Here is a 23,670-nt window from a genome sequence, read left to right as displayed (position 1 = left end):
ATTTCCAGTGTGCTCCCCACCTCACTTTTTCCAACAGTAGGGTAGACAGTTCAGTGGGTATTTTACAAGGTAGCATCTTCCAAGGCTTAACGCCACCTGTTTTCTATTCATAACCCCCTGGAACATGGCTGTGTTGTAAGGGCTGGCAGCTTGTGAGCAGGGCATTTTGCAGAAGATGTGTTAGCATGTTGTCTGGGGACCTTGGGCTTGGCATGGTAGACGCAGTCAGCAGGGGGTGCCAATGGAACATGGCTCTAGAGGGATTGGGGGAGGAAGCGTGTAGGAGTGACAGCTGGGAGGGGCAGTTGGCATTCTTTTAGAGGCAGGGTCATGGGGGGGCTGGCCTTTGAGATAGGTGCTTCTCATGGCTTGGTGTCCGGGGTGGGGGAGAGGGAGAGGGAGCGTGCTAGTGAGAGGTTTTTCCACTTGGCAGAGTTGCTGCGGGGGTTGGCAGTGGAGGGGGCAGCACTCTGGGGGAGCAGCAGGGAGGAGGGGTTGGTTTGGGTGCAGTCAGGGTGTGTGGCAGGCAGTCAGCTTGAGGAGGTGGAGTTAATGCTTATTGTGACATCAGCGACAGGTCGGGTGAGCTAAGGCCAAAGGGCAGCGTGAAAGCCGACACTGAACATCATTGATTGGCTCCATATTCTGCCCTCATATACACCAAGGTAAAGCCAGCAAAATGGCACTAAAGACTGTGCAATTTACACCAGCAGGGAATTGACACCTCCCCACCTCGCCCCCCAGCGTGCCTGGACACGTTACGCCTAGAGCCGGCCAGGAAAACAATTTGAGCCAAAGAAAAGCCAGTGGTTCTTGCTCCACATTTCAGCATCCTGGCCCACATCGCTCAGCGCTGGGGACAGCTGTGACATTCCTCCTTTGCCCACAACACGGCACACCTCAGGCCTCCAGCAAAATGGAAGTGAAGCGGGGGGCCAATTTCAGTGGCTGTGTTACATGCTGGATTGCTGTCAAATGCAGTAGGTCCAGCCAAGTACAACACACCAGCTATGCTGCTGAATGTAGCAGGGATCATTGCTGGCCATGAAACACATCCGTACGGTACAGCAGCCTCACAAGCGAACTGCTTTGCCAGCCCCTACCTCGCTGGTTTGTGCAAACGTTAGTCCTTGCTCATGATTAGCAGGGCCAAGCTGTATGTTGCAAGACTAAAGGGGTGGGTGGGGATTCCTGTGACCAGTCCAGCAACCATTTTATGAGTGGAGTGAATGTCACACAGATGCTACCAAGCAGGGGTTTTTTTTTTTGCAAAGAAAGCTGCCAGTACATTATAGAACACAAAAAGTGTGCTGTGGGGCTCGACAGCATGCCTCTTTCACCAACAGCAGTTGGTGCTCATAAAAGCTATTACCTCGCCCCCCCTTCTTGTTTTTCATGAACATCCTGAGACCACCATGACTGCAACACCATTGCAAAACGCGAATGGAGGCGTACGCTATGCTTTTACATTAGTATAGCTACAATCCACTCCCACCCCCCGCTCCCCAAGTGACATAGCTACACCTAGCTAACCCCCAAAGTAGACCAGCACTAGTCTTCTTCCAGTGCCCATGCTATCACCTCGCCAGGGCCAGCTTAACCTTATGTGGACCTGGCACCAAACATATTTGCGCGCCCGCCCCCCCGCCCATGGGAGCAATGGGTCATGGTGTGTGTGTGTGTGGGGGGGGGAGGAGCGGTCACCGGAGCGAGGGACCGGCCGGAGTAAATGGGGCAGAGGTGGCCCTGCTCTGTGCAGCCCGCAGCTGCCCTATGTAAACTGGCCCTCAGAACGCAGGCCCACACCCAGCCCCGTATCCCCCTCTTATGCCCAGCACCGCCCCCATGTCAAATGCCCTCTCGCCCAGAGACCTCCCCCACAGATTCCCTATGCTCAGTGCTCCTCCACCACTGAGACTTCTCACTGACTCCTATGCCCAGCACCCCCCCCCCCGGTCCTGCTATGCCCAGTGTCCCCCTGCCCAGACACACACATCCCCCCACTGGTCCCTACAACTGCACAGCACCCTGCACACCACCCTCCCTGCCCCGCACCCTCCTCCCCCCTCCCACCGCCACAAGGGCACAATGCCTAGGGTTACCATATTTTGAGTGTCCAAAAAGAGGACACTCCATGGGGCCCCGGCCCCGGCCCCACCCCCAGCCCCAGCCCCAGCCCCGCCCATGCCCCCGCCCCAACTCCACCCCTTCCTCAAAGTCCCCGCCCCAACTCTGCCCCCTCCCCTGCTTCCCACGAACATTTGATTCACGGGAAGCCTGAAGCAGGCAGCAGGTAAGCTGGGGGTATGGGGGAAGGAGGCGCGGCCCAGTCTGACCCCCCCCACCCGAGCGGCTCCCTCCAGCGGGCGGCCCCGGCCCCAGCGTCTCCAGCCTGGCTCGGCTCCTGGGGTGCCGGCCCCGGGCCAGCCCCCGGCCGAGCACCCCCGGCCCCCGGCCCGGCCCGGCCCCCGCCCCCAGCCCAGCACCCCCAGCCCAGCACCCCCGGCCCCTGGCCCAGCACCCCCGGCCCCTGGCCCAGCACTGCCGGCCCCGGCCCGGCCCAGCACCCCCGGCCCCGGCCCGGCCCCCTGCCCCGCACTCCCGGGCCAGCCCCGGGCCGAGCACCCCCAGCCCAGCACCACCGGCCCTGGCCCAGCTCCCAGCAGCGCTGGCCCCTCCCTATTTTCCCGGACATGTTCGGCTTTTGGGGATTTCCCCCCGGACGGGGATTTGAGGCCCAAAAAGCCGGACATGTCCGGGAAAATCCGGACGTATGGTAACCCTAACAATGCCTCATGTTCTTGAGGGAATTTAAAAAAAAATTAAAATTCTGCGCACGTTTTAAACTTCTGCAAATGTTATTTGTCAATAAATAAATGTGGAGGCTCCAGCATGGCAGTGGGGAGCAAAGGCCACTGGCTGCATGGAGGTGGGCGATCACCCTGCAGCCTCCCTCCACCCCGGTTCAAGGCCTTGGCAGTGAGGCTGCACCAGACCCTGAGACAGTGCCAGGGCTGGACCTGCCCCAGAAACACCCTGGGGCCCTGCCCCTCCGTGCCATGTGCACCAGATGTGGCTAGGCAGGCGCAACCTGGCAGCAAGAGCCATGTGCAGAGGGGGTTAGTGTGGGTGGAACCAGATGGGGGTACGAGGGGGTCTGTGTGGGACAAGCTGGGTGTGGGCGGCTCAGTGGGGAATCTAGAGGCACAGGGGCTTGTGGCATCCAGCTTTCAGCCAGGCAGCTTGGCACATGCAGAAATGGGGGGGAGGGCGCGGGGGGGAAGTGGCATGTGACCCTGTGTATCCCCCCCCCTTGCCTCTATTGGGGGAGCAATGCTGCCCCAGCGTGCCCCTCCCCCCCCCAGCTTCCCTTTACTTCTCCGTCACTGTCTGCAAGGAAGCAAAGAAATCTGCTCGGGGAGGGGGGGAATGGACATGTTTTCATTCCCCCAGGAGTACACCACACAGATCCTCCCCCACTGCCCAGTGCCCCAACACACACAGCCCTCCCCACTGCCCAGGGCCTCTGGCCCCGCACTGCCCAGTGCCGCCCCTCAGATCCCCCAGAGACCCCCTCCCCCCCTCAGCCACACTCACTGGCCCCACTGGAAGGTGACCACGTCTGCTGGGCTGAGGCGGCAGATTGCTCCAGCCCCTTGGGAGCGGCATGCTCAGCGTGGGAGCGGGGACCGGGCCGGCCCCTGCACTGGTCCCAGGCGGCTCAGCCACGGGGAGGTGAGTGGGACCCCGCAGGTGACGGCCAGCAGAGACGGCTCAGAGTTGGAGCCGGGCTAGGGAGTGGGACAGACGCCTGGGACATGACCCTCCCTCCTCCCCGCAAGAGCCTGCCCGGCCCAGCCGTGCCCACTGGCCCCACGCCCAGGGGGGCAGGAAACGAGAGGACAAAAAAGCGCAAGCTGTGGGTGGGGCCTTGGGGCAGAGCCGGGGGTGGAGGGACACGGTCCGGGCACTAGGGCCCCTTCTGAGTGTGGGCCAGCACCATGGTGCCACTGACATCACTGTAAACCCAGTATTGCACCTTGCGGGGCAGTAGGGTGACCAGATGTTTCGATTTTATAGGGACAGGCCTGATATTTGGCCTTTTTCTTATCTAGATGCGTATTAGCTCCCACCCCGTCCTGACTTTTCACACTTGCTGTCTGGTCACCATGGCAAGAGGAGACGTGCTCCTGTTGGCATAGGGGCCATGTCTACAGTGAAGCGCCAAGGTAGTGTTTTAAGTGTAGAAAACGTTCTAAATCTTCTTAAGTTTCTCAGCAACCCAACTGTAGAGCAGCAGTGCCACCCAGTGGGACTGTTGATTCATTACAACTGTATTAGGGAAAAGGCCCCTTAAAGCTTCCTTATACAGCTCCAGTAGCTGTCTAGCTACTAGACCGTAAGCTCTTTGAGAGCTAGGACTGGCTTAATTTGCATTGTCCAAGACCAGGCACATCACCGGTGCTTTACAATTAAGGACACTATTTGGACAGATCTATTGAGAAGGTAATTGTTGGAGTGACGGAGGGGTGAGCTCTGCTGTAATAATGTGAGGTGTTGGCCCGCTCCCAGGGAGGCCCTGTGGAAGAATGTGATGTGTTGGTTAAATTAGCATGCCAGCATTAGGCTAGCTCGTCCAGAGCAAGTGGAGTACAGACTGGCCCTGCCTACCCCAGGCAAGGATAAAAAATCAGTGAGGCTTGCATGGTCACAAAGAAACGAGGCAGGTATGTACGTGGGGGAGAAATTGCCATGTTTTGAGCCAAGAAATTGAGCCAGGACCACACACGAGATCTCAAAGCACTTTACAAAGGAGCTAAGGCACATTATCCCCATTTTACAGATGGTAAAACTGAGGCCCAAGACAGTGCACTATCCCTTGGACAACACTGGCTAGTTGTGGGAAGCCATAGGACAGGGATCGGCAACTTTTGGCATGTGGCCCGCCAGGCGGGCTAGGCTGGTTTGTTTACCTAATGCATCTGCAGGTTCAGCCAATCACAGTTCCCACTGGCCACAGTTCGCTGTCCCAGACCCACAGAGGCTGTGGGAAGGATGGCCAGCACATCCCTCGGCCCACGCCGCTTCCCACAGCCCCCATTGGCCTGGAGCAGCAAACCATGGCCAGTGGGAGCTGCGATCGTCCAAACCTGTGGATGTGGCAGGTAAACAAACTGGCCCGGCCCACTAACGGATTTCCTGACGGGCTGTGTGCCAAAGGTTGCCGATCCCTGCCATAGAATATCTTCAATGGGCAAATTCAATGGGCACGCAGTAGGATTGGACTTTAATAATGCAGCTGCTGCCTGCCTTTTCAGTAAAGCAATTGAATACCTTTGATCAATATTGCAGCTTCCTCACTCTGCCAGTAGACGTTGCCATGCTACAAAGCTGAGCCCACAAAGTGGCAGAGATGGGAAAGGAGAAGAGAGACAGCCTAGACTTATCCATGTGCATGGAGAAAGGTGCTGCAGTAGTATAGTATAAGGGTGTGTACTGGGCTGCAGGGACTACTGGCTTGAGCATGGGGCAGGGAAGCAGGAGCCCAAATTCCTGTTCTGCCACTTATGTACTATGTGACCATGTGCAAGTCACACGGTCCATCTGGGCCTCCGCTGTACAATGGAGATAACAAGCTTTACCAACTTGTGCCAAGTGCTTTGAGAGCCTCTAATGAAAGGCTCCATAAAAGTGGAAATTTGTCATTGTGGACACTTATCCCAAACAGCCCTTTGCCAAAATGGGATGGGCACAAGTCAGAGAGGGCTGGAGTTGCCCCGGAGCTCTGCTTTCTTCAGGAACTTCGTCTGCCACGTTTCCTAGTGCAGGCTGGAGCTCCAGCTTACGCACACTTGTGTTCTGCTGTATTCAGCACAAATCAGACCTTGTTTCAGTTATAACCTGCGCACAAGGGTCTCCCGTTGCCCCTGAAATGGCCTGTGCTGCTGAGCGCACAGACCTGGGAGCAGTTTGACACAGGGCCAAGTTTCTTTTTGCAAATTCTTTTTGAAATTGCTTTTTCTTTCCGTGGATGCAGAACTGGCACTAGTTGGAGGCGTATATGTGTGTGTTGTATCATCTCTAGTGGATATTTGCTAGCTAGGCTGCTAAGGCAATTGTCTTTCCTAGAAGACAGAGAGCCCTCTGGGGTGACAGCATCAGGGATTGGGGCAAATGTTCCCATAATGGACAAAGTCAAGTGTGGAAAACATGTCCTTTCCGAAGTCCAGTTTACCATAAGGCACGATGAAGGTTGCCTTTAGAATGACACTGAGAACATAGTACCAATACAGATAAAAATGTTTATTTTACAGCCTGTGACTGTTTTTTTCGAAGACATTGAAGTGCCATTTCTGCAAAATGCTCTTTGAGCATGAAAAACAGCAGTGCAAGAGTTGAACGTTTCTTCCAGGCGGGATAATCCCCACTGAGGACTTGGCAGAATGGTGATATGTACATTTGATCACACGGATCTCATTTAAACACTCGCTTTTTCAAGAGTGGCCTCTAATTTGGGGTGCTGGGCCTCCACAGATCCCACTGGAGTTGCTCAGCACCTCTGAAAAATTAGGCCCATAGTGGCCTAGGACCTGCTTCAAAACCAACTGAAGTCAGTGGGTCTCTTTCCATTGACTTCAGTGGGCTTGGGTTCTTTAGAGAGCAGAAAAGCTAAGGGAAGCTGCTTCTGAGAATCTAGCTTTGATTTGGTCAGGTGCAAGTCACCGGCCAAAGCATCAGTATTGGAGGGAACAGCTGTGTTGGAAAGGCTTCGTACCAGCATTTTCCCCAGGAGTTAGGAGGAAAAGCAAATATGTTAGAAGAACACAGATGTAATGATCCCGAGACTACCAGGTGGGAAGCACTCGTATTTATAAGCACAAGAACAAGAGGGTGATGAGTGATGACAGAGAAGCAAATTTAAAACAGACAAAAGGAATATATCTTAACATGATATGTAGTTAGCTTGGGGAACTCACTACCACAGCCTATTACTGAGCAACCAGCTTTAGTTTCAAACGCTTTCCCAGAAATAAGAACAGCAGTTGATGCTGCACCAGGAAAGTAAAGTCACAAGGACATTCAGTTCTCATGCTTCCTGGAATAAGCCGTTCTCCAGCTGGGGTCTGGGAGAAACCTCTAGTGGTATAGCAGGAAATCCCAGGGGAAATCGGGCGAGGAGGAAGGAACTGTGAAGCTACACCCAATACTTTCTAGCACAATAAACTACACTAGAGAGCACAATAATGTCATGCTAGGTTCAATTTTGTCTTAGAAAATGTAGGGGGCTGTATTAGGCCAGGCCTTCAGCTGATGTCAATCAATGCATCTACACTGAAGCCAATGATGCTATGCAGACTGAGAATCTGGCCCATTTTCTCCAAGGGGCTGGGAGTTTGAGGTCACAATATTTAAGAGGGAGTGAAGACTGCTTGGCATATTTGTCAAAGCTTTGAATGGGATTCAGCCGCAAGACACATACATGGGTATCAAATGGCTAACCCCCACCACCTCTATTGCCCAGTAGGGGAGACAGGACAGTGCTAGTAGTGAGGATATATTCATAGCAACAATATGTGTGCACTCAGATGCAACTAAAGGGGAAAAACATGGTTTAAGCAGCAGCGCCTGGAAACTGGTGGCACTGAATGCTGTAAGAGATCCAGTGCATTGAATCCTGGGAGGGCACCATTATCTTCTACAAGTCAAACTAGAAAAAAAATGAGACTTTCATCTACACGCTGTCTGTACTCCACTGACCTGGTGAGACTATTCTGATAGGACAGCATGGTTGATCCTCTGCTCTCTTTCTGTACTTACCTAATTATAGTATACAGGATGGCCTGATTCTCCTGTTGCTTACACTAGCGTAGATGAAGAGTAAACTCCATTGAAGCCAGTAGAGTTACAATGGTATAAGATAGCGGGTGAGAAGAATCAGGCCCAACATAAGCCGTTCCTAATGCAGAGTCAGGAAACTGTGTAGTGTCTGCACAGTGGCTCCCTGTCACTGATGCTCATCAGGGCCTGAGCTATATGGGAAAGTTTAACTTTAGACGTGCACTCAAAACAAAGTTAAAAACACCAAATTACAGACAATAGAAATATCCAGGCATGCAGTGCTGAGCTGACACATGCAATCATCGTGCGAAACAGTTTAGGCACAACATTTATGACCTAAGCTGGATGCAAGTATTTCACACACAAAACCAAAGTGATGGTTCCCAACTGGCTCAGTATCATTCGTGTGTTTCCATGCCTACTTCAGGACACCAGCGAAATCATTGTCACACAGCAGAGGTGGGTCTGAAACGCATGAACAAATGTTCAGAATGTTTTGCAAAACAACAGTCATGTACTTTTGTTCTGGACCATTTTGCAAGAGATTAAATTCCACAAGAATGCCTGGTTTAGCCTCCAGCGGAGTGCAAAATTCAAATTTTCTGAAAATGCAACCTCAGTCTGAATGAAGGGTTGAAAGAGGAAACTTTGAGCTTCATGCTCAAGCTCAGAATTTGCAAGAGCAATAAAAGAAGTCAAAGGTTGAGGGTTGGGATTTCATTGTGAAATTATTCTACACCTGGAATTGCTACAGTTTGACAATATGGCTTGATTCTGCTCTGGGGAACCCCACCATTGTGCTGTATGCACAGGTTGAAAGGAAGCATGTGCCTTGGCTTACTCTGTGGGAAAACTTAGTCAGTGCCTGCCCTGCGTTATATTTGGTTGACAAGGATTTACTAGTGCTAAGTGTATTCAAAACTCAGAGGAATGCAATCAAGTATCCAACCCCCCCAATGACTTTCCCTTTCATTCATATCCCTCCCAGCAGCTGGGAGGATTGTGTCCTCCTCAATTCAATTTGTCATCATGCACATCCTCAATTGTGTGGGTGACGTGAATTGCATGTTTAATAACAATGATAGTCCTCTCTTAAAGCATCTCATTTATTAGAGCACTGCTGCTCTGCAAACAGGATCTTGTTACTAAGAGTTTGTACTAGATCCAAGCCACTGCTGAATTTCCAGGTGTCTTCCTGTGGCCAGAAATGTGACCTTGTGAGTTCAGCTAGCTCGGGAAAAGGGAATATGGGATCTAATCCAGCAGCCCTTATGCAGGCAAAATTCCCATTGGCTACAATGCCTGAGTAAAGACTGCAGGATTTGGGTCTATCATTTTAACATTGGGATTTTTCTTCCACCAGGTTCCCATTCTTATGCATTTTGAATGACTGCTTTGATTGTTCTAGCAATGACGTTTCAGTTGAGGCACAGTAATGTATGATTAGTAGTAATAATAGTGCTGTTAATACAAATTATTGTAAGATTAAATGAAAAGTAACTCATTTCAACCAACCGCAGCCCAGACAAATCCCTCACAAATGACAGGGTGCTGGTAAATATTTCAAAGGCTGAGCATGGATTTAGTCATGGGGCCAGCTCCTGCACTCCATCCCCCCCACCTGTGCACCATGGCCATTAGCACCTTTCCTGCCTGGCGCTGCTCCTGTCGCCCTGAAATAGACAACAACAAAAACACTGCGCTGTAGGATTGTGCGCCTCAATCTACTGCAATGTCACCCCCAGCTGGAACGGATGGGGAGGTGGCGGTTTGGTAGCGCGTGTTGTCACTGAGTTTTAGAGCGGCCCATCTCCTGCCATAGTTGCTGCATTATATATTTTTTCCGTTAAAAAAAGAAACAAAAAAAAGTCACCCCTCCCCGGCACGCACACAACCCCATGGTCAGACTGAGCAAGAGAGGGCTTTCTGGAAACCTTTGCTCCCGAGTCGTTCACACTGAAAGCACAGACAAGCGTTCTTGCTGTGAGGCGACAGCTTTGTCTGGGTCTGCGGGGCTCCGGTATTCATAGCTCCATGAGGTCGTCACTGGAAACAACCTTGACGGTGATGTGACCTGGCATTTTGTCTGCTTCTCGGCTGCCTTTTCCCCGGAGCTGGAGAGTCTGCGGTTCTCTGGGGTCACCGGGGAGTGCTGCCAGCAGCACTTGTCCAAGGAACTGGTCACACAAGACGTTGCTATTCCAGACCTAGACATACAATTACAAGGGAACAGAAATAACTGCAGCCCAGCCAGTGCTTCCCTGTCACACTCCACTGAAAAGGGTCATTCATGGTGGATAAGGGGTACTCACGTTAACCCCCTGGAGCAGGAGTGGGGAACGAGGGGGATCTAAATTTGGCTAATTACCTAGCGCCTGAGGGCTGTTCTTGACTTGCCTAGTCATTTACATACACTATTAAAATAAAGACTTGAAAACACAGCCCCCAGCATTTTGCTTGGCCTCATATGTACCCTAGAAAAGGAAAAGAAAACGCCTGTTTGAGTTCATCACCAATAAAGACCTGCATCTAATCAGCTTGTCGTCTCTTCTCTACAGCCCAGTCCTGGCTCCAGGCCACTTGCATTTTACTCAGCTACCTATGGCCACAAGGGCTGTTCCGGCCATGGAGTCTTGGCCAATCTCCTTTGGCCTAGCCACACCTCCTCTGCCAGAGGAGACGGCGCCTCTATGGCAGCTCTGACACCACCATATGGGGGAATCCTCCATTGCCAATGCAAGTGCTTTTAAGGCTGATTTGTGTTGCCACAGTGGCACATGGCAGTCTTCACTGGGCCATGCATCTGGCTCGGCCTGTGAAGCACTGTCATTCTGAATGTTTTTCTCTATTTTTGCCTCAATCAACCTGGAAAAGTGGGAGTTTGTGAGAGTGTTATGGAGGTGATGGGGGTTATGTTAGCCTGATCCCAGAAGGCTTATAATTCTGTTAGTGACTTTTCCCCAGGATAAATCCTGCCTATCCTGATTGGGAAACAGAGACCCCTTCCATCAGCTGTGTTATTAAGTTATATTCATACCCTGACTATATTCTGAGGGCTGAGAGATACCTGCTTTCTCAGCCTCCTTTTGCTCATAGTGGACTGAGCAGATCCCTTTCAGCTCAGAGGAGAATTGTGCCAGAGGAATTCTAGATATAGCGAAGTGAACAGTCAGAAATGTTCACTGTTTGTAAACTGCTCTTACAGCACTACAAGGCTAGCTTCCCTCTCTGGCATTCCTTTCTAACAGCAGTGTTTTGAATTATGGATTATTCTCAAAATCCTATAGAATCACTGAACCAACCAAGGAGGAGGAAAAGACTTCAAGTTTTCTTACATTCTTATGGTACGAGGCAACTATCAATTGTAACAGATTTCAGTGAGGGCACGCTCCCATAACTGCACTCGCATAGCCTCCTCTAAGTACTGATACTCCTTTTACTTAGTGGTTTAGCTGCTACAGACCACACATCTGAGAGTCAAGAGATTCTGTTCTTGGCTGTGCCATTAATTCAGTGAGTGACTTTGGGCAAATCCCTTCATTTTTCTATGCCGCAGTTCCCTCAGCTATAAAATAGGGATGAAGGCATTTAACCACCTTTGTAAACTGCTTTGCAGTTTACAAATGAAGAGTGCTATGTAATGCCTGGGTATTATTAATGGTTACTATTTTGGGAGGTGGATATAAGAGAATCAATATAAATTGAATTGCTCCAGCCATTGGGCCGTTAAGGAGAAGCAGTAATTCTCATATTCTTCTGCATCAGCAGCCCCAATTCTGGGTATTGATCTTGTGAAGGGGCAGTTAACATATGTCAGACCTTTAACCCATCAATGTCACGTTTGTTTAAACCCCACTGCTGCTTTGCATTGCTGAATAAGCTGCACATGGACCTGTCTGTTTCCCCTGCGGTAGCATTCCTCTGGCTGCCTGGGGGAGCACGTACTTTGCTGCAAGGCGCTGGGATTTCCTTCCTTACCTGGACAATTATGGGACGCTTGACGTTCTTTCTGTAGAAAAGTGCTTGCGTGTCAAAAATGGCACTGACGGTGTCTTGCTGGACAGCAGAGCGAACGTTTTGATTCTCACACTTGATAATCAGGTAGGGATCTGCTCCTGAAACACGTCAGCAGAGTCTTTATTAATCCCACTGGACTAGCTGAGAAACTGATTCCACGTCAGAAACACCAGAGAGAGTCAGAGGAACAAGTGCCAACTACTCATGGGAGGCATCATTATAGGACCGGGAACAGGTGGCTGGCTTGGAGTCAGGAGAGGGCAAGAGAGCAGAGGTTTGCAAATTCCTGATCCTGCCCCTGGCTCACCGTATGATAGTGAGAGAGTCATTTAGCTTCCCTGTGCTCCGCTGCAAAGGCTGGATCCCTCTAGCTCTTTAGCTCTTGGACACTGTCTCCTTTAAGAAAACAGTTAGGAATGTCTGGAAGAGGCAACAGCTAAGAAATTGTGCATCACTCAATTAATCTCTGTAAATAGCACCCAGGAATGTTGTATAGCAGGGTAAGATGGGTGGAGGAACGGTGCAGTACTTTTCCTAACTGGATGAGTACACGGCTCGATCTGAGTCTGGCCAGTGGTAACAGCTAATTCATGGTGGGCACAGGTTACAAGCTATCAGCATAGTCACTCCCATACTTCCATTATAACATAATTTGCATAGCCATTACCAGGCCAGTAGTATGACAACTGTACAGTGAGTGACAGCAGTTAGCCCCTTGGCGGAAGGAGGGGCATGAAGATGAAAAGCAGGAGGAGGAAAAGTTACCTAACGCTTCCCAAAGCATAACAAAGGTGTGCTCAAAAGGGCTGAGGGGAAGGTCAGAGTTGGTTATTCTAGTATATGGACCATCCTTAATAATCAGGGGCATGTGAAGGAGTCATAAGAGCATTGGCAGTCTGAGTTCCCATAGAGAGGCCAAGCCAGCTTGACCTTTATCTCTTGTCCAAGTACGAGCCCAGCCTTTCTGTTCAGCTGGTCTTTTATAAAAGAGTGGTATCCATTTTTGACCCTAGCTCGAATACTATGGGTATAACATTATACCCACATATCCACCATCACCACTGCCCCTCCACCCCCGGGTCAATGCAGAAGACAAAGAGGGGAAGTGGTAGAGTTTTGGGGTCCTTCTAAATTGAACAATACATAACAAATACACAGCGAGGAGAAAAAACAGAAGCTGGGGTTATTTTACACCTTCCAAAGTGACAGGAATAACTGGCTGATGATTTTTTACGCTCACAACTAACAGTAGGCCTGTCTCAAAGGACAGCCTGTATTTAAAAGGCAGGACTGATGCTTTGATAGACAAGCTGACAAAAAGAATTCCTTAAGCAATGAGTCTCATCACAGCCATGTGCGGTGACTAACCGCTCTCTGCTCAGTGTGGGAGACTGGGTCAGAGGAATTGGTGCAAAGTGGATGTAGGAGGAGGGAAAATTAATGCTGCTGTCGCCATCCCTGCCCTGCCCTAATCTGTTAGGAGACAGGCACAGGTTGCATACAAAGAAAGCCGTGCATTCCCTGCAGCTGGAAGCTGTTTGCCATGGTCATGCTTCTCTTCAACTAGCATCCTGGCAGCACATTTTAGGAAGAAGAATCCGCCTGCCCCATATCTCTGAATGCCCAGGAAAAGTCCCTCCCCCTTTGCCTTTTGCCAGAGATCAGATCATTTTTAATCCCACTTTGGTTAACACAAAATGCATCTGAAGAAGTGAGGTTTTTACCCACGAAAGCTTATGCTCAAATAAATCTGTTAGTCTTTAAGGTGTCACCAGACTCCTTGTTGTTTTTGTAGATACAGACTAACACGGCTACCCCCTGATATTTGGTTAACACAGTAACTGCAAAATGAACGTAACAGCCCAGTTATCATGAGAAATCCTAGGGAAACTCAAAGTAAATCAAAGGTAAGCTACATAAGATCAGGGCTAATCTGAGGTCTGGGTAGCAGCCTCGCGAGAGGGGATACAGCCTTGTAGTTAGAAATGCATTAAAACAAGCAAGTACAATTCTCACATTATTAAAGGTCATTTGTGTTTCCAAAATCCAATGCTTGATCTCTTAACAATACCCCCTAGCTCTTATATAGTGCTGATAGTAGATCTCAAAGTGCTTTACAAAGGAGGTCATTCTCATTAACTCCACTTTAGCAATAGGGAAATGAGATGCAGAGGGGGGAAGCAACTCACCCAGTGACACCAATGCAGAGCAGTGGATAGAATCCAGGCCCCTTAGTCCCAGTCCAGAGCTCTAGCCACTAGACCATACTGCCTTCACCTTTCGCTTCCTCCCTCTTCCCTGCACCATGGTTTGTTTAACAAACTCCCCCTCTCTATCTTACTCCTGGCTTACACACCAGACCATTTTTAAAGTAAAAGTGTGAGGCCCCTCGGCACCTCTCTAGATATTAAGGCACAACATTTATGTGTATAAAAGTAGCCATCAAACTCCATATGAAAGCTCCAAAATAGATGGTCAAGAGGTGCTAATTCCCACCAAAGGCAATGAAAACCAGCCCTCAAAACCCCCAAAATCATTTTCATGTAGGTCCCTACACACAAAGTTAAATGCCTAATGTTAAACATCCAAGTTGGAAAGAGCTGACCTACCCCTTCTTTGGTATTAGGACCAGAGCTGGTCAAGTATTTTTCTACAGAACAGTTTCCCGTCAGAAAATGCAGTTTTGTCAAACAAACGTTTCACAGGAACATGTCCATTTTTGACACAATTGTCTACAAGGAAGTGTCTAAACAAATCATTTAGATTCTCATTTTATTTTAATAATTTCAAAACATTTGGTTTTGATAAGGTAAAAACATTTCATTTAGACATCATTGTTTCAATTCATTTTGTTTCTACTTTTATATTAAATATATATTAATGTAGATATATTTTTTCAACATGCAACGGAACTTCATCACCAGATGATATCTCAATTGGAATAACATCCATTTGCATGTTGACAGTTCTCTGCTCTAAAAGAGGTTGTTTGCGGTCTTTGGACAAAGAGCCAGATGTAAAAGTGTAACTTTCTTGTAGCCACTAAATTTAAAGTGACTGTAGTTCCTTAATGATGGATATTACATATCATTTCTTTCAAGTGTATCTACTTGGTCACAAGGACAGACACCAACATCTCACACAAACAAACAAAATAACAGCTAAGTACAGTACTTCTGAAAGAGCAAGAACCATTGATATTTAAGAGAAAGGAACAGACTTGCCCATATTCTGTACTCTGGCTATCCATAGAATAGGACTGTTGCCCTGACAACACATAGCACTTAGATTACTGCAGCAGGTAGCAATGTATTGGTTTTTTTGATAGACAATTATTTCTGTGTCACTGAGTGTGTTGATTTAGCCTTTGGGGCACATGCTTACAGTCTGTCACAATTAACATGAGAGCCCACCCCTAGTCAAAGACATTTTGAAAACTGTTCTGAATAAAATGGGGTCTTTTCACAAAATGGTGTCAACTACTGTGGCCTTAGGCAAATAGCAAAGCAAAATGCTAGAGCAGATTCTTAATAGCAATCAGGCAAGCAACAGGCCCAGAGAAGCGACAGAAAGGAGAAAACACAGAATTCTAATAGTTAACGGGCATATCTGTATTGCAGCAGAGCGCTGTTAACCCAGATGATTTAATTGATCAAAAGAAATAGAAAGGCTAACATTTTAATAAACTAATTAAACCTACTCAGGAGTTACAAAAAGAAAGAAAGAAAGGTGAAAAGTGTCAAGGAAGGATGCATTTCTGGCTGGAATGCTGAACTTTCAGTTGCTGTAAGAAAAATGGTACAATCTTTAGAAGAAACGTGGCTCAAAAGAGATGTGATGCCTGAAGATCTGAGACAAGACAAAGATATTTTCTCAGTGGTTTTAAAGGGCCTGATTTGCTATTGCCCAGCTATTTGTATGTTTACCCCTGTGCAAAGTGAGGTGTAACTGCATCAGAACGGCGGCATTTCATACCCACGTTATACAGGAATCAGTAACTACACAGGCGCCAGGTGGTAAAGAACCAGGCCCGCTAGTCTGGCAGTTCAGTTTTCAAGGTCACACCAGGACAGTAGCTCTATCACAGTCCCATGGCTGTGAGACAGAGGGGACCTGGCAATTTAAGGAAAGGATAACACAGGGACAAAAACAAAGCCAAAATCATGAGTAAGCGGCAAAAGCTAATAAGAATGTAGCCCCAAGAAAAGTAGTGATCTAGATGACAGCTTTACTAAGCGACAACGAGATCTGATCAGAGTTAGCCTGACGGTGCAGGCAGCCCATTGCTTTATGGATAACCAACTCTAGACAAGAACATTCACCATAAGTTGCTATTGTCCAAGGCAAAGCTTTCAAGATTATATGGAAAACGTGTTCTTCAGTTCAGATCTTGAGGTCGTTAGTCAGTCTGTACTCAGTCCTTATTCAGCAAACCCCCCCGTGACTGAATAAAAACTGACCAAAGACATCGAGACATGGCACTTTGTTATTAAACCAATGAAATGTCCTGAAGATTACAGTTACTTGGATTGTGAGCGGTTTGCAGCAGGGACCATTGTTTTGTTCTGTGTTTGTACAGCACCTTGCACCTCTATAACCGTGAGGGCTAGACACTACTGCAAAATAAATAATAGAGGAGAGTGCTTATAGCGGTATTAGAAATTGGGCAGGAACACCACGTTTTCGAGCTGGCTCCGAGTACAGCACTCAAAAATGTTTTCTCTTCCCCCTCACAGGATGTTTACAAGGTATTTCCTGCACCCTCACTTTTCCTGCTTATCAAATAGCCATTTTGGAAAGAGAGGGAGCAGTTAAAACAAAGTGAAAGAATTAAACATGGGAATCCGACACGAAGCTTCAGAGGCAACATTTTAGAAAACTTGGTAGAGGGCTATTTGGTCTTAGAGATTAGCTGTGATGAAAAGACCATAACAGACAATAGCTGGGATGATTTTAAATAGACTTGGAATGAAGAAAGAAAAGCCAAAGCAAACATCCCTTCTTCATCCCCTTGCAAGTCTGCCGCCATAATTGGCTTAATGGTAATTGGCTAAATCTCAGAATGAATTCACTCATAACTGGATACTTCCAAGAGAAGCGGAAAATATGCTAATGTGTCTCTGACATCTGAGCAGCCAGACTCATCGCTTAACCTTGTCAACAGCAAACAATCAATTAATTGGCCAGGACAGATCTACAGTAGTAGCAAGTGGAGCCTTCAGAGCAAGTATTTTAAAAACAAACAAACCAACCAACCAACCAACCAATGTTCCGGTGGCAGGAAGCAACATTGTCACAATAACCAGAACAAGAGCCATGCTGCAGTGTGTATTTGCCATGGACAGAGGTCCCTTCGGCTCCAATTTTTGAGTAGTTTGGTCAGAAATACGTCCACAGTATGGCTCTCTCAGATATTACAGATAGGCTTTAGGTGGTGAATTGTGTATCCAAAGCTAAACTTCCACCAGATTCAAGGCTATTCAAATCAGACATTCCAGTTCAGGCCCTTCTGTATAGGATACTATTGTGTGGTAACCAGTCCCTTACTTGACTGCTTATCCCAGGTCACAATTTACAGATATCCGATGTGATAACATTACAGCAGAGACCGAGTTAGCAATTCAGTGAGCTGGAAAGAACTACAGGATCCTGTCTGTGTCCAGAAGGCTCAAAAAAAAAAAAATCCCAATTATATTAATTACCACCAAGTCCTGTCTCTTCTCTACCACAAGGGACGGGAGAGATGCCTTATACAGAACTGATCCTGGCAGTTGGTGTTTTTAGTCCCACAACAGACAGCGTAGCTGATGGACGATGGAAGCTAAGGGCAAGGAAGGAGGAAGTTAGGTTTAGAAGCAGGAACTCTGCAAAGCAGAGTGGAAGGATGTGGAAGGAATGAGGAGCTCACATCCAGAATCAGAAAACATTTACACACACAAAATGCGATGGGGTAAAAGCAATCAAGAGGCTCGTCTTATAAGGCAAGGTCTCAATGAGCTTGCCACCAGGAAGGTAATCGCTATGTAAGACTGAATTAACCTTAGACAATATGTCTAGTGCTTTGGGCACAACAGGCTTTCTCTGAGCACCGCTTCATGTTCCACTTATTTTCCTTCCAAGCAAACATACTGAATGTACCTAACATGAGGGAAAACCCTCACTCGTCAGTCCTGACTGGATTTGCTGCCAGACTCCTTCCATGCTCTGCTGTTTTGATTAGACAGGAGCTGGAGTGGGTCATTGCTTTTAAGTGGGTTTTGACCTAGGAGCACTCAGGGGCCATTGGGTAAGGCTGGTATTTTGATACTTGCGCAAGGGACTTGGAATCCCACATGCAAGGCCGGCTCCGGGCACCAGCGCAGCAAGCAGGTGCTTGGGGCGGCCAATGGAAAGGGGCAGCATGTCCGGGTCTTCGGCGGCAATTCGGCAGCGGGTCCCTCTCGGAGGGAAAGACCTGCCGCCGAATTGCCGCTGAAGACTGAAGCGGCGGCGGTACAGCTGCCGCCGAAGTGCTGCCAATCGCACTCTCTCCCCCCACCCCCAGCGCTTGGGGCGGCAAAAACACTGGAGCTGGCCCTGCCCACATTGCACGCCTCCAATGGGAAAGCTCTCACTGAGACCCACACAGTCCTTTCCCGGTGCTTTGAGGTGAATGGGAGCTGGTCCCAGTGTAATACTGTATCAAACAAGCGTCTTAGCACAGCTCCTGAAAGCACATCAGCAATACTAGGCCGGGGCATCAGCTATGGACAGTGTCACAGCTACTGCTGGATGTAAGGATGGCAGAATCTGGCTCTGAAGGTATTTGAAACCATCTTTTAGGCATTTCTATTAATCACTGGTTGCAAGTCCCCGTTGTAAGTTATAGACACTATCACAGCTTGACAAATCCCATTTCACTTCCTGAGCTAAAGCCAACTTTTTGGCAGCAGTGGAAGTTTGTTTTAGTGATCTTGTCAGCACTGCAAGAGTGCTAGGGATTGTGAAGTGATAGAACCCAATTCTCTCTCCTGACTCTTTTCCTACAGGGAATGTGGTAGGAAAATGCTTGTGGAATTTTAAAGGGGTAAGAAAAAAAGTCTAAAAACTGAAGTGTCATTTTTGAGGGGAAGAGCAAGAATGCCCGGCCTCTCTTGAAACCCCTGCTGGTCTTTCTCCCTTTGTTCTCGTCCATCCATCTGGTCTCTCCAAGAACGTGGAGCCACATTACTTGCACATCTAAAGTCTAATCACATAAAACAGGATTGCAGCCCTGAAAGAAAACTGCCAAGAAAAATGAACTGAAGCAATTTCCTCCATCCCCTCCTTCCTATCCCCTGAAAAGACAACTGCAGTTAGCAAAAATGACCTGTACAACGAAGACTGCAGTCAGCCACTCAGAGGAATACTGATATTGGTTGCTATTCGGGAACTGGAGCAGCATTCTATCCAACAGTTTGGAGATTCTTAGCAACTGTTTCTTAAGAAGTTCATCCACAGGTCTCACTATAATTAATTCTCCATTATAAGGAGTTACAGCAACTCAGCTCCAGATTTCAAGCCAACCAGATCTGAAACTTTCTCTGTAGCAAACACATCAGGGCAGCCGTTGTTTCGGCAGTCTTACTTGTTTCTTGTTCCAGGTTCACCCAGACTGTCTTTGTTCCCTCTCTTGCTTTCTCTTAACCAACTACTCTCTGCCAGTTGTCTCTGCCCACGTCTATCCCTTTGGTCATAATGTAACTGTGGCAGACAGAGGGAGGATGTAAAAGACAGAGAGCAAAGGACAGTGATGAGGCAAGTCTTAATTAGCTGTCAGTGGCCGGCACCAGAAAGAGGTTCTGGCCTCTCCGTTTCAAGACAGCTTTTCTCTTTGATAAACACTGACACATAACTGGTGCTGTACAAGTCATAAGTCACTTAACCTCTCTGCTCGATTTACCAAGCCCCAAACAGTTGTAATAGAACAGTAATTACCTCACAGTGATTAAGTTAAGTTGGCAAGACAGATACTGGAATACTGTATAGAGTTCTGGTGTGCACATGGATATTAAAAAAATCGACGGTGCAGAAAAGAACTGCAAAAATGATTTGAGGGCTGGAGAAAGTGCCTTACAATGAGAGACTCAATCTGTTTAGTTTATCAAAAAGAGATTGAGAGGTGACTTAATTACTGTGTGTAGTTACCTCCATGGGGAGAAAATACCGGGTACTAAAGGGCTCTAATCTAGCAGGGAAAGGCATAACAAGAACCAATGGTTGGAAACTGAAGCCAGACAAATTCAGATTGCAAATAAGTGAGGGTGAGTAATCACTGGAACAAGCTACCAAGGAAATGGTGGATTCTCCCTCTCTTCAAATCAAGACTGGATGCTCTTCTGGAAGATATACTTTAGCCAAATACAAGTTATGCTTTAGTCAAACACAAGTTACTGAACTCACTGCAGGGTAAATGGGTGAAATGGCCTATGAACAGGAGGTCAAACTAAATGATCTAATGGTCCCTCCTGGCCTTCAACTCTATGAATCTATGAAGTGTAAAGTACTTTTAAGTCCTTGGATGAAATGTGGTTAGATGTATATAGCATAATGGACCTCATTACGGGGAGTTCCATCCAGCTGACTCACTGGCAATTTTCAATTTTGACAATAAGTAACACCCAAAGAGGAAATGATTGCTGTGAATGTCTGAATAATCCCCACTACAGTCTCATCAAAAGTGACTGCCCATTATTCACCATCTGGGCCAGCATATTTAACTCATAGCTCTAGTCGCTTTTTGATGCTTCCTTAACCCCAGCTCTCCTTTCAAAAGCCTGCTCTGATATCGCAGTGTTCCATAAATGATACTCCCTGCCTCTCCAGACACAAACAGCCAAGGCTTAAAAGTCATAAATTATTCTAATGAAGTGAACAATTTGCTTCTCAAATGAGCCTGGCCTCAGAGGAAATAGCAAGCAATTCCCACTCCTGCAGAGTCTTCTTTTGCACTTACCACCTGATCTGTCTTGCCTCTGTAGACCTTCTGCGGAGTGAATTTTAATTTCGGTGACTATGCGAGGATAACCACACAGAATGCTCCAGCATGTCCATTTAGGCTTATCTAGCTTCAGCTCCCTGAAAGATCAAGAATAATAGATCAATTCAAATAGATTATAAATCTTCGGCGATGAAGGTCAAGCAACAAAATGGTGAACTTCAGTGGAATTTTGAACTTTCTGGAACATCGGACTTGTAGTTCTTCACCTGTTTATTATCAATGATTTCTGTTACAGGAATGTCCTATATTTAAGTAAATAAAAATGGCATAATCTGTCATATGACAACTACACATGGGGAAAAAAATACTAAAAGTCACCGATATTAATATCAACGCAAAAACATAATGGGCCTAATCTCTTTCACACCAGTTTTACCTTGTATATGTCCATTGGTTTCAACTGTGTTACTCCAGATTTTGTCAGTGACCCACTCATGGGTGGTCTGGTGTAGTGGTTGGAGCAAGAATCTAGCCTATCAGAGCTAAACCTAGGTGGTGCAGGTTGAGGAGCAAAGCCCAGGGTCCCAGCCTAAGCCAAAGGGTTAACCAGAGTTGCAGTCAGAATATGTAGTGGAAGATCAGAGAGTCTGAAACCAAAGCCTAAATGGAAGGGTTAACCGGAGTTGCAGTCAGAAGGCAGAACCAAGGGTCTGAGCTGGGAGTCAGAAAGAAGCTGGAGAAGGAACAGTTAAAGGCTGGGGATGGAGCCAGACTAGAGAGCAGCAGAGGCAAGGCCTGGACCAAGCACAGCTGCCGGCTAGGGATGCATTGAGCAGCCACTAGAATGCTATTGCTACTGAGCTGAAGTAGAAGCCAGCTGACTCCTTCAACCAGTCAGGTGGTTCAGTCAATCAAACAGCGTCTATCAGGGCCAGCTGCACTCATTAGGTTGCCAGGAGACTGGTTCTGCTGCAGGCTAGTCCCCTGACAGTTTTACACTCATGTGAAAGAGAGAAGAATAAGACCCAATAAACGAAAAGGTTCACTGTTTAGCTGACATTAGGGAAGCATGTGTTTGGGAGATTGCATGGCTGAAGAGAGTGGTAATGGTGTCAGGGGGCTTTCCATCAGTAGCTGCCCAGGTTAAAATCCACACCAACATAGCAATTTATAAGATGTTATTGTCATCTGTGCAGTTATTGTCATCTGTGATGTGAGTGTGGTGATCAAAATAACGTCTTCCCCAACAGCACAAACGGGCACTCATGTTGAAAATGTCACAGTAGAGAGGTCAAAGATTGAATGGGCTATGGAGAGACAATTATCTTATCATCCCTACAGGTGATCCCCTCCAGATCCCCACCATTGTGGGGGAAGTTTTCACTGCAGCTGCTCACCATGCAGTCCCAATTCTATGAGCTTTCTGAAACGTATATATCTTAAGATTGGTTTTGAAGGCTGACTTCTGACGGGGACCTCAACTCAGTATCCTATTTTGCATGTCCATTGGCACGTCCAACTGCCTGGTTTGTGACCTAGTCGCCTTCCGTGACCCAGTGGTCTTTGGAGGGTTAACCACGTCGGTGAAAGGGGAACTGGAGTCAGTGGGAATAACCTTTATACTGTTGTAAAGTAGCAAGTACCTGAGTTTTGATGGCACATCTGTAAAGAGCCTCAGGATAAATGCAGTGACAATGCCAGGATAGTGTGTTGTTGGGATAAGAACATAGCGACCCCGTGCAAGGAGCTTCCTCAGGAACACAGTGCGTGTATTGACATAAATGGAGGTTGCCACTCGCTCTTGTATTTGCAGCTTGTGTATCCGATAGTCTCTGTTAAGCTCCACCTACAGTTACACAGCAGAACAAGATCTGGCATGTTTATTTCTCACTCACAGTCTTTCTTGCTGCATTGTTTGGTTCTGGTTTCCAGAATACATACACAATGATGTGCTGTCATGTGAGCAGGAAAATCAAACGCTGGGTTCCCTAGCCAGCCCTACATAACCATTGCAATCTCTAATGAAAGCTTCTTGCAAACTTCATAGCAACCTAATGTCACACAACATTTAAAAGAAGATATTAGTGTTACGTACAGATAGTTGGAATTTTTTAATGATCTTTTAAAATGAAAAACTGCCCTTTTTTTCTAAATAAAATAATTGAATTTCTTTGGAAATTTTTCATTTTTTGACAGAATTGGAAATGAAAAATTGATGTTTTTCAATGTTTTCATTTTTCCTGTTTCTCTCCCCTTTTCTCTCTCCCCACCCTTTTTTTTTTTCTTTTTCTGTTTTGCCCCTTACTGGAACAGCCTTCCAAGGGGAGCAGTAAGGGCAAAAAAGCTAACTGGCTTTTAGACTGAGCTTGTTAAGTTTATGGAGGAAATGGTATGATGTGACTGCCTACAATGGCATGTAGCCAAACTGTGACTGTTAGTAGCAAATGTCTCCAGCGGCCAGTGATGGGACATTAGATGGGGAGGGCGCTGAGTTACTACAGAGAATTCTGTCCCAGGTATCTGGCTGCTGGGTCTTGCCCACATGCTCAGGGTCTTACTGATCCCCACATTTGGGGTATGGAAGGAATTTCCTCTCAGGTCACTGAGGGGGATTTTCATCTTCCTCTGGAACATGGGGCCTGGGTCACTTTCAGGATTGAACTAGTGTAAATGGTTGATTCTCAGTAACTCTGGCAGAGGTAAGGGATCTATAAGAGGAGTGGGTGGGTGAGGTTCTGTGGCCTGCAATGTCAGACTAGATGATCACGCTGGTCCCTTGTGGCCTGAAAGTGAGAATGAATGATGTCCAGAGTTTGCTTTTTATTTCCCCCATTTTTCTTCTTGCTACTTTGCAA

At 47.5% G+C, this 23,670-nt stretch overlaps 1 protein-coding gene across 4 annotated transcripts in view; it reads right to left on the bottom strand.

The window, feature by feature from the left end:
* Window positions 1–6,282: 6,282 nt before the first annotated feature.
* Window positions 6,283–23,670, bottom strand: part of CAPN6 (calpain 6) — a 77,203-nt gene continuing 59,815 nt past the window's right edge. For 3 of the 4 annotated variants that reach the window (XM_008170039.4, XM_042851053.2, XM_008170038.4), the window contains exons 10-13: window positions 22,459–22,661; window positions 20,831–20,952; window positions 11,818–11,954; window positions 6,283–10,046 (exon numbers count right to left, since the gene is read on the bottom strand). In XM_008170039.4, the coding sequence (XP_008168261.2) occupies window positions 9,864–10,046; window positions 11,818–11,954; window positions 20,831–20,952; window positions 22,459–22,661 (645 nt within the window). In that variant the 3' untranslated portion in view covers window positions 6,283–9,863. The remainder of the gene's footprint in view (window positions 10,047–11,817; window positions 11,955–20,830; window positions 20,953–22,458; window positions 22,662–23,670) is intronic. The other variant, XM_065556611.1, reaches the window with a different exon arrangement.

Source organism: Chrysemys picta, chromosome 9 (genome assembly GCF_011386835.1).
Source record: "Chrysemys picta bellii isolate R12L10 chromosome 9, ASM1138683v2, whole genome shotgun sequence".
Classification (NCBI taxonomy): Eukaryota; Metazoa; Chordata; order Testudines; family Emydidae; genus Chrysemys; species Chrysemys picta.
Note: the sequence above shows the minus strand (reverse complement) of the source record. Positions and strands in the feature narration are given on the sequence as shown.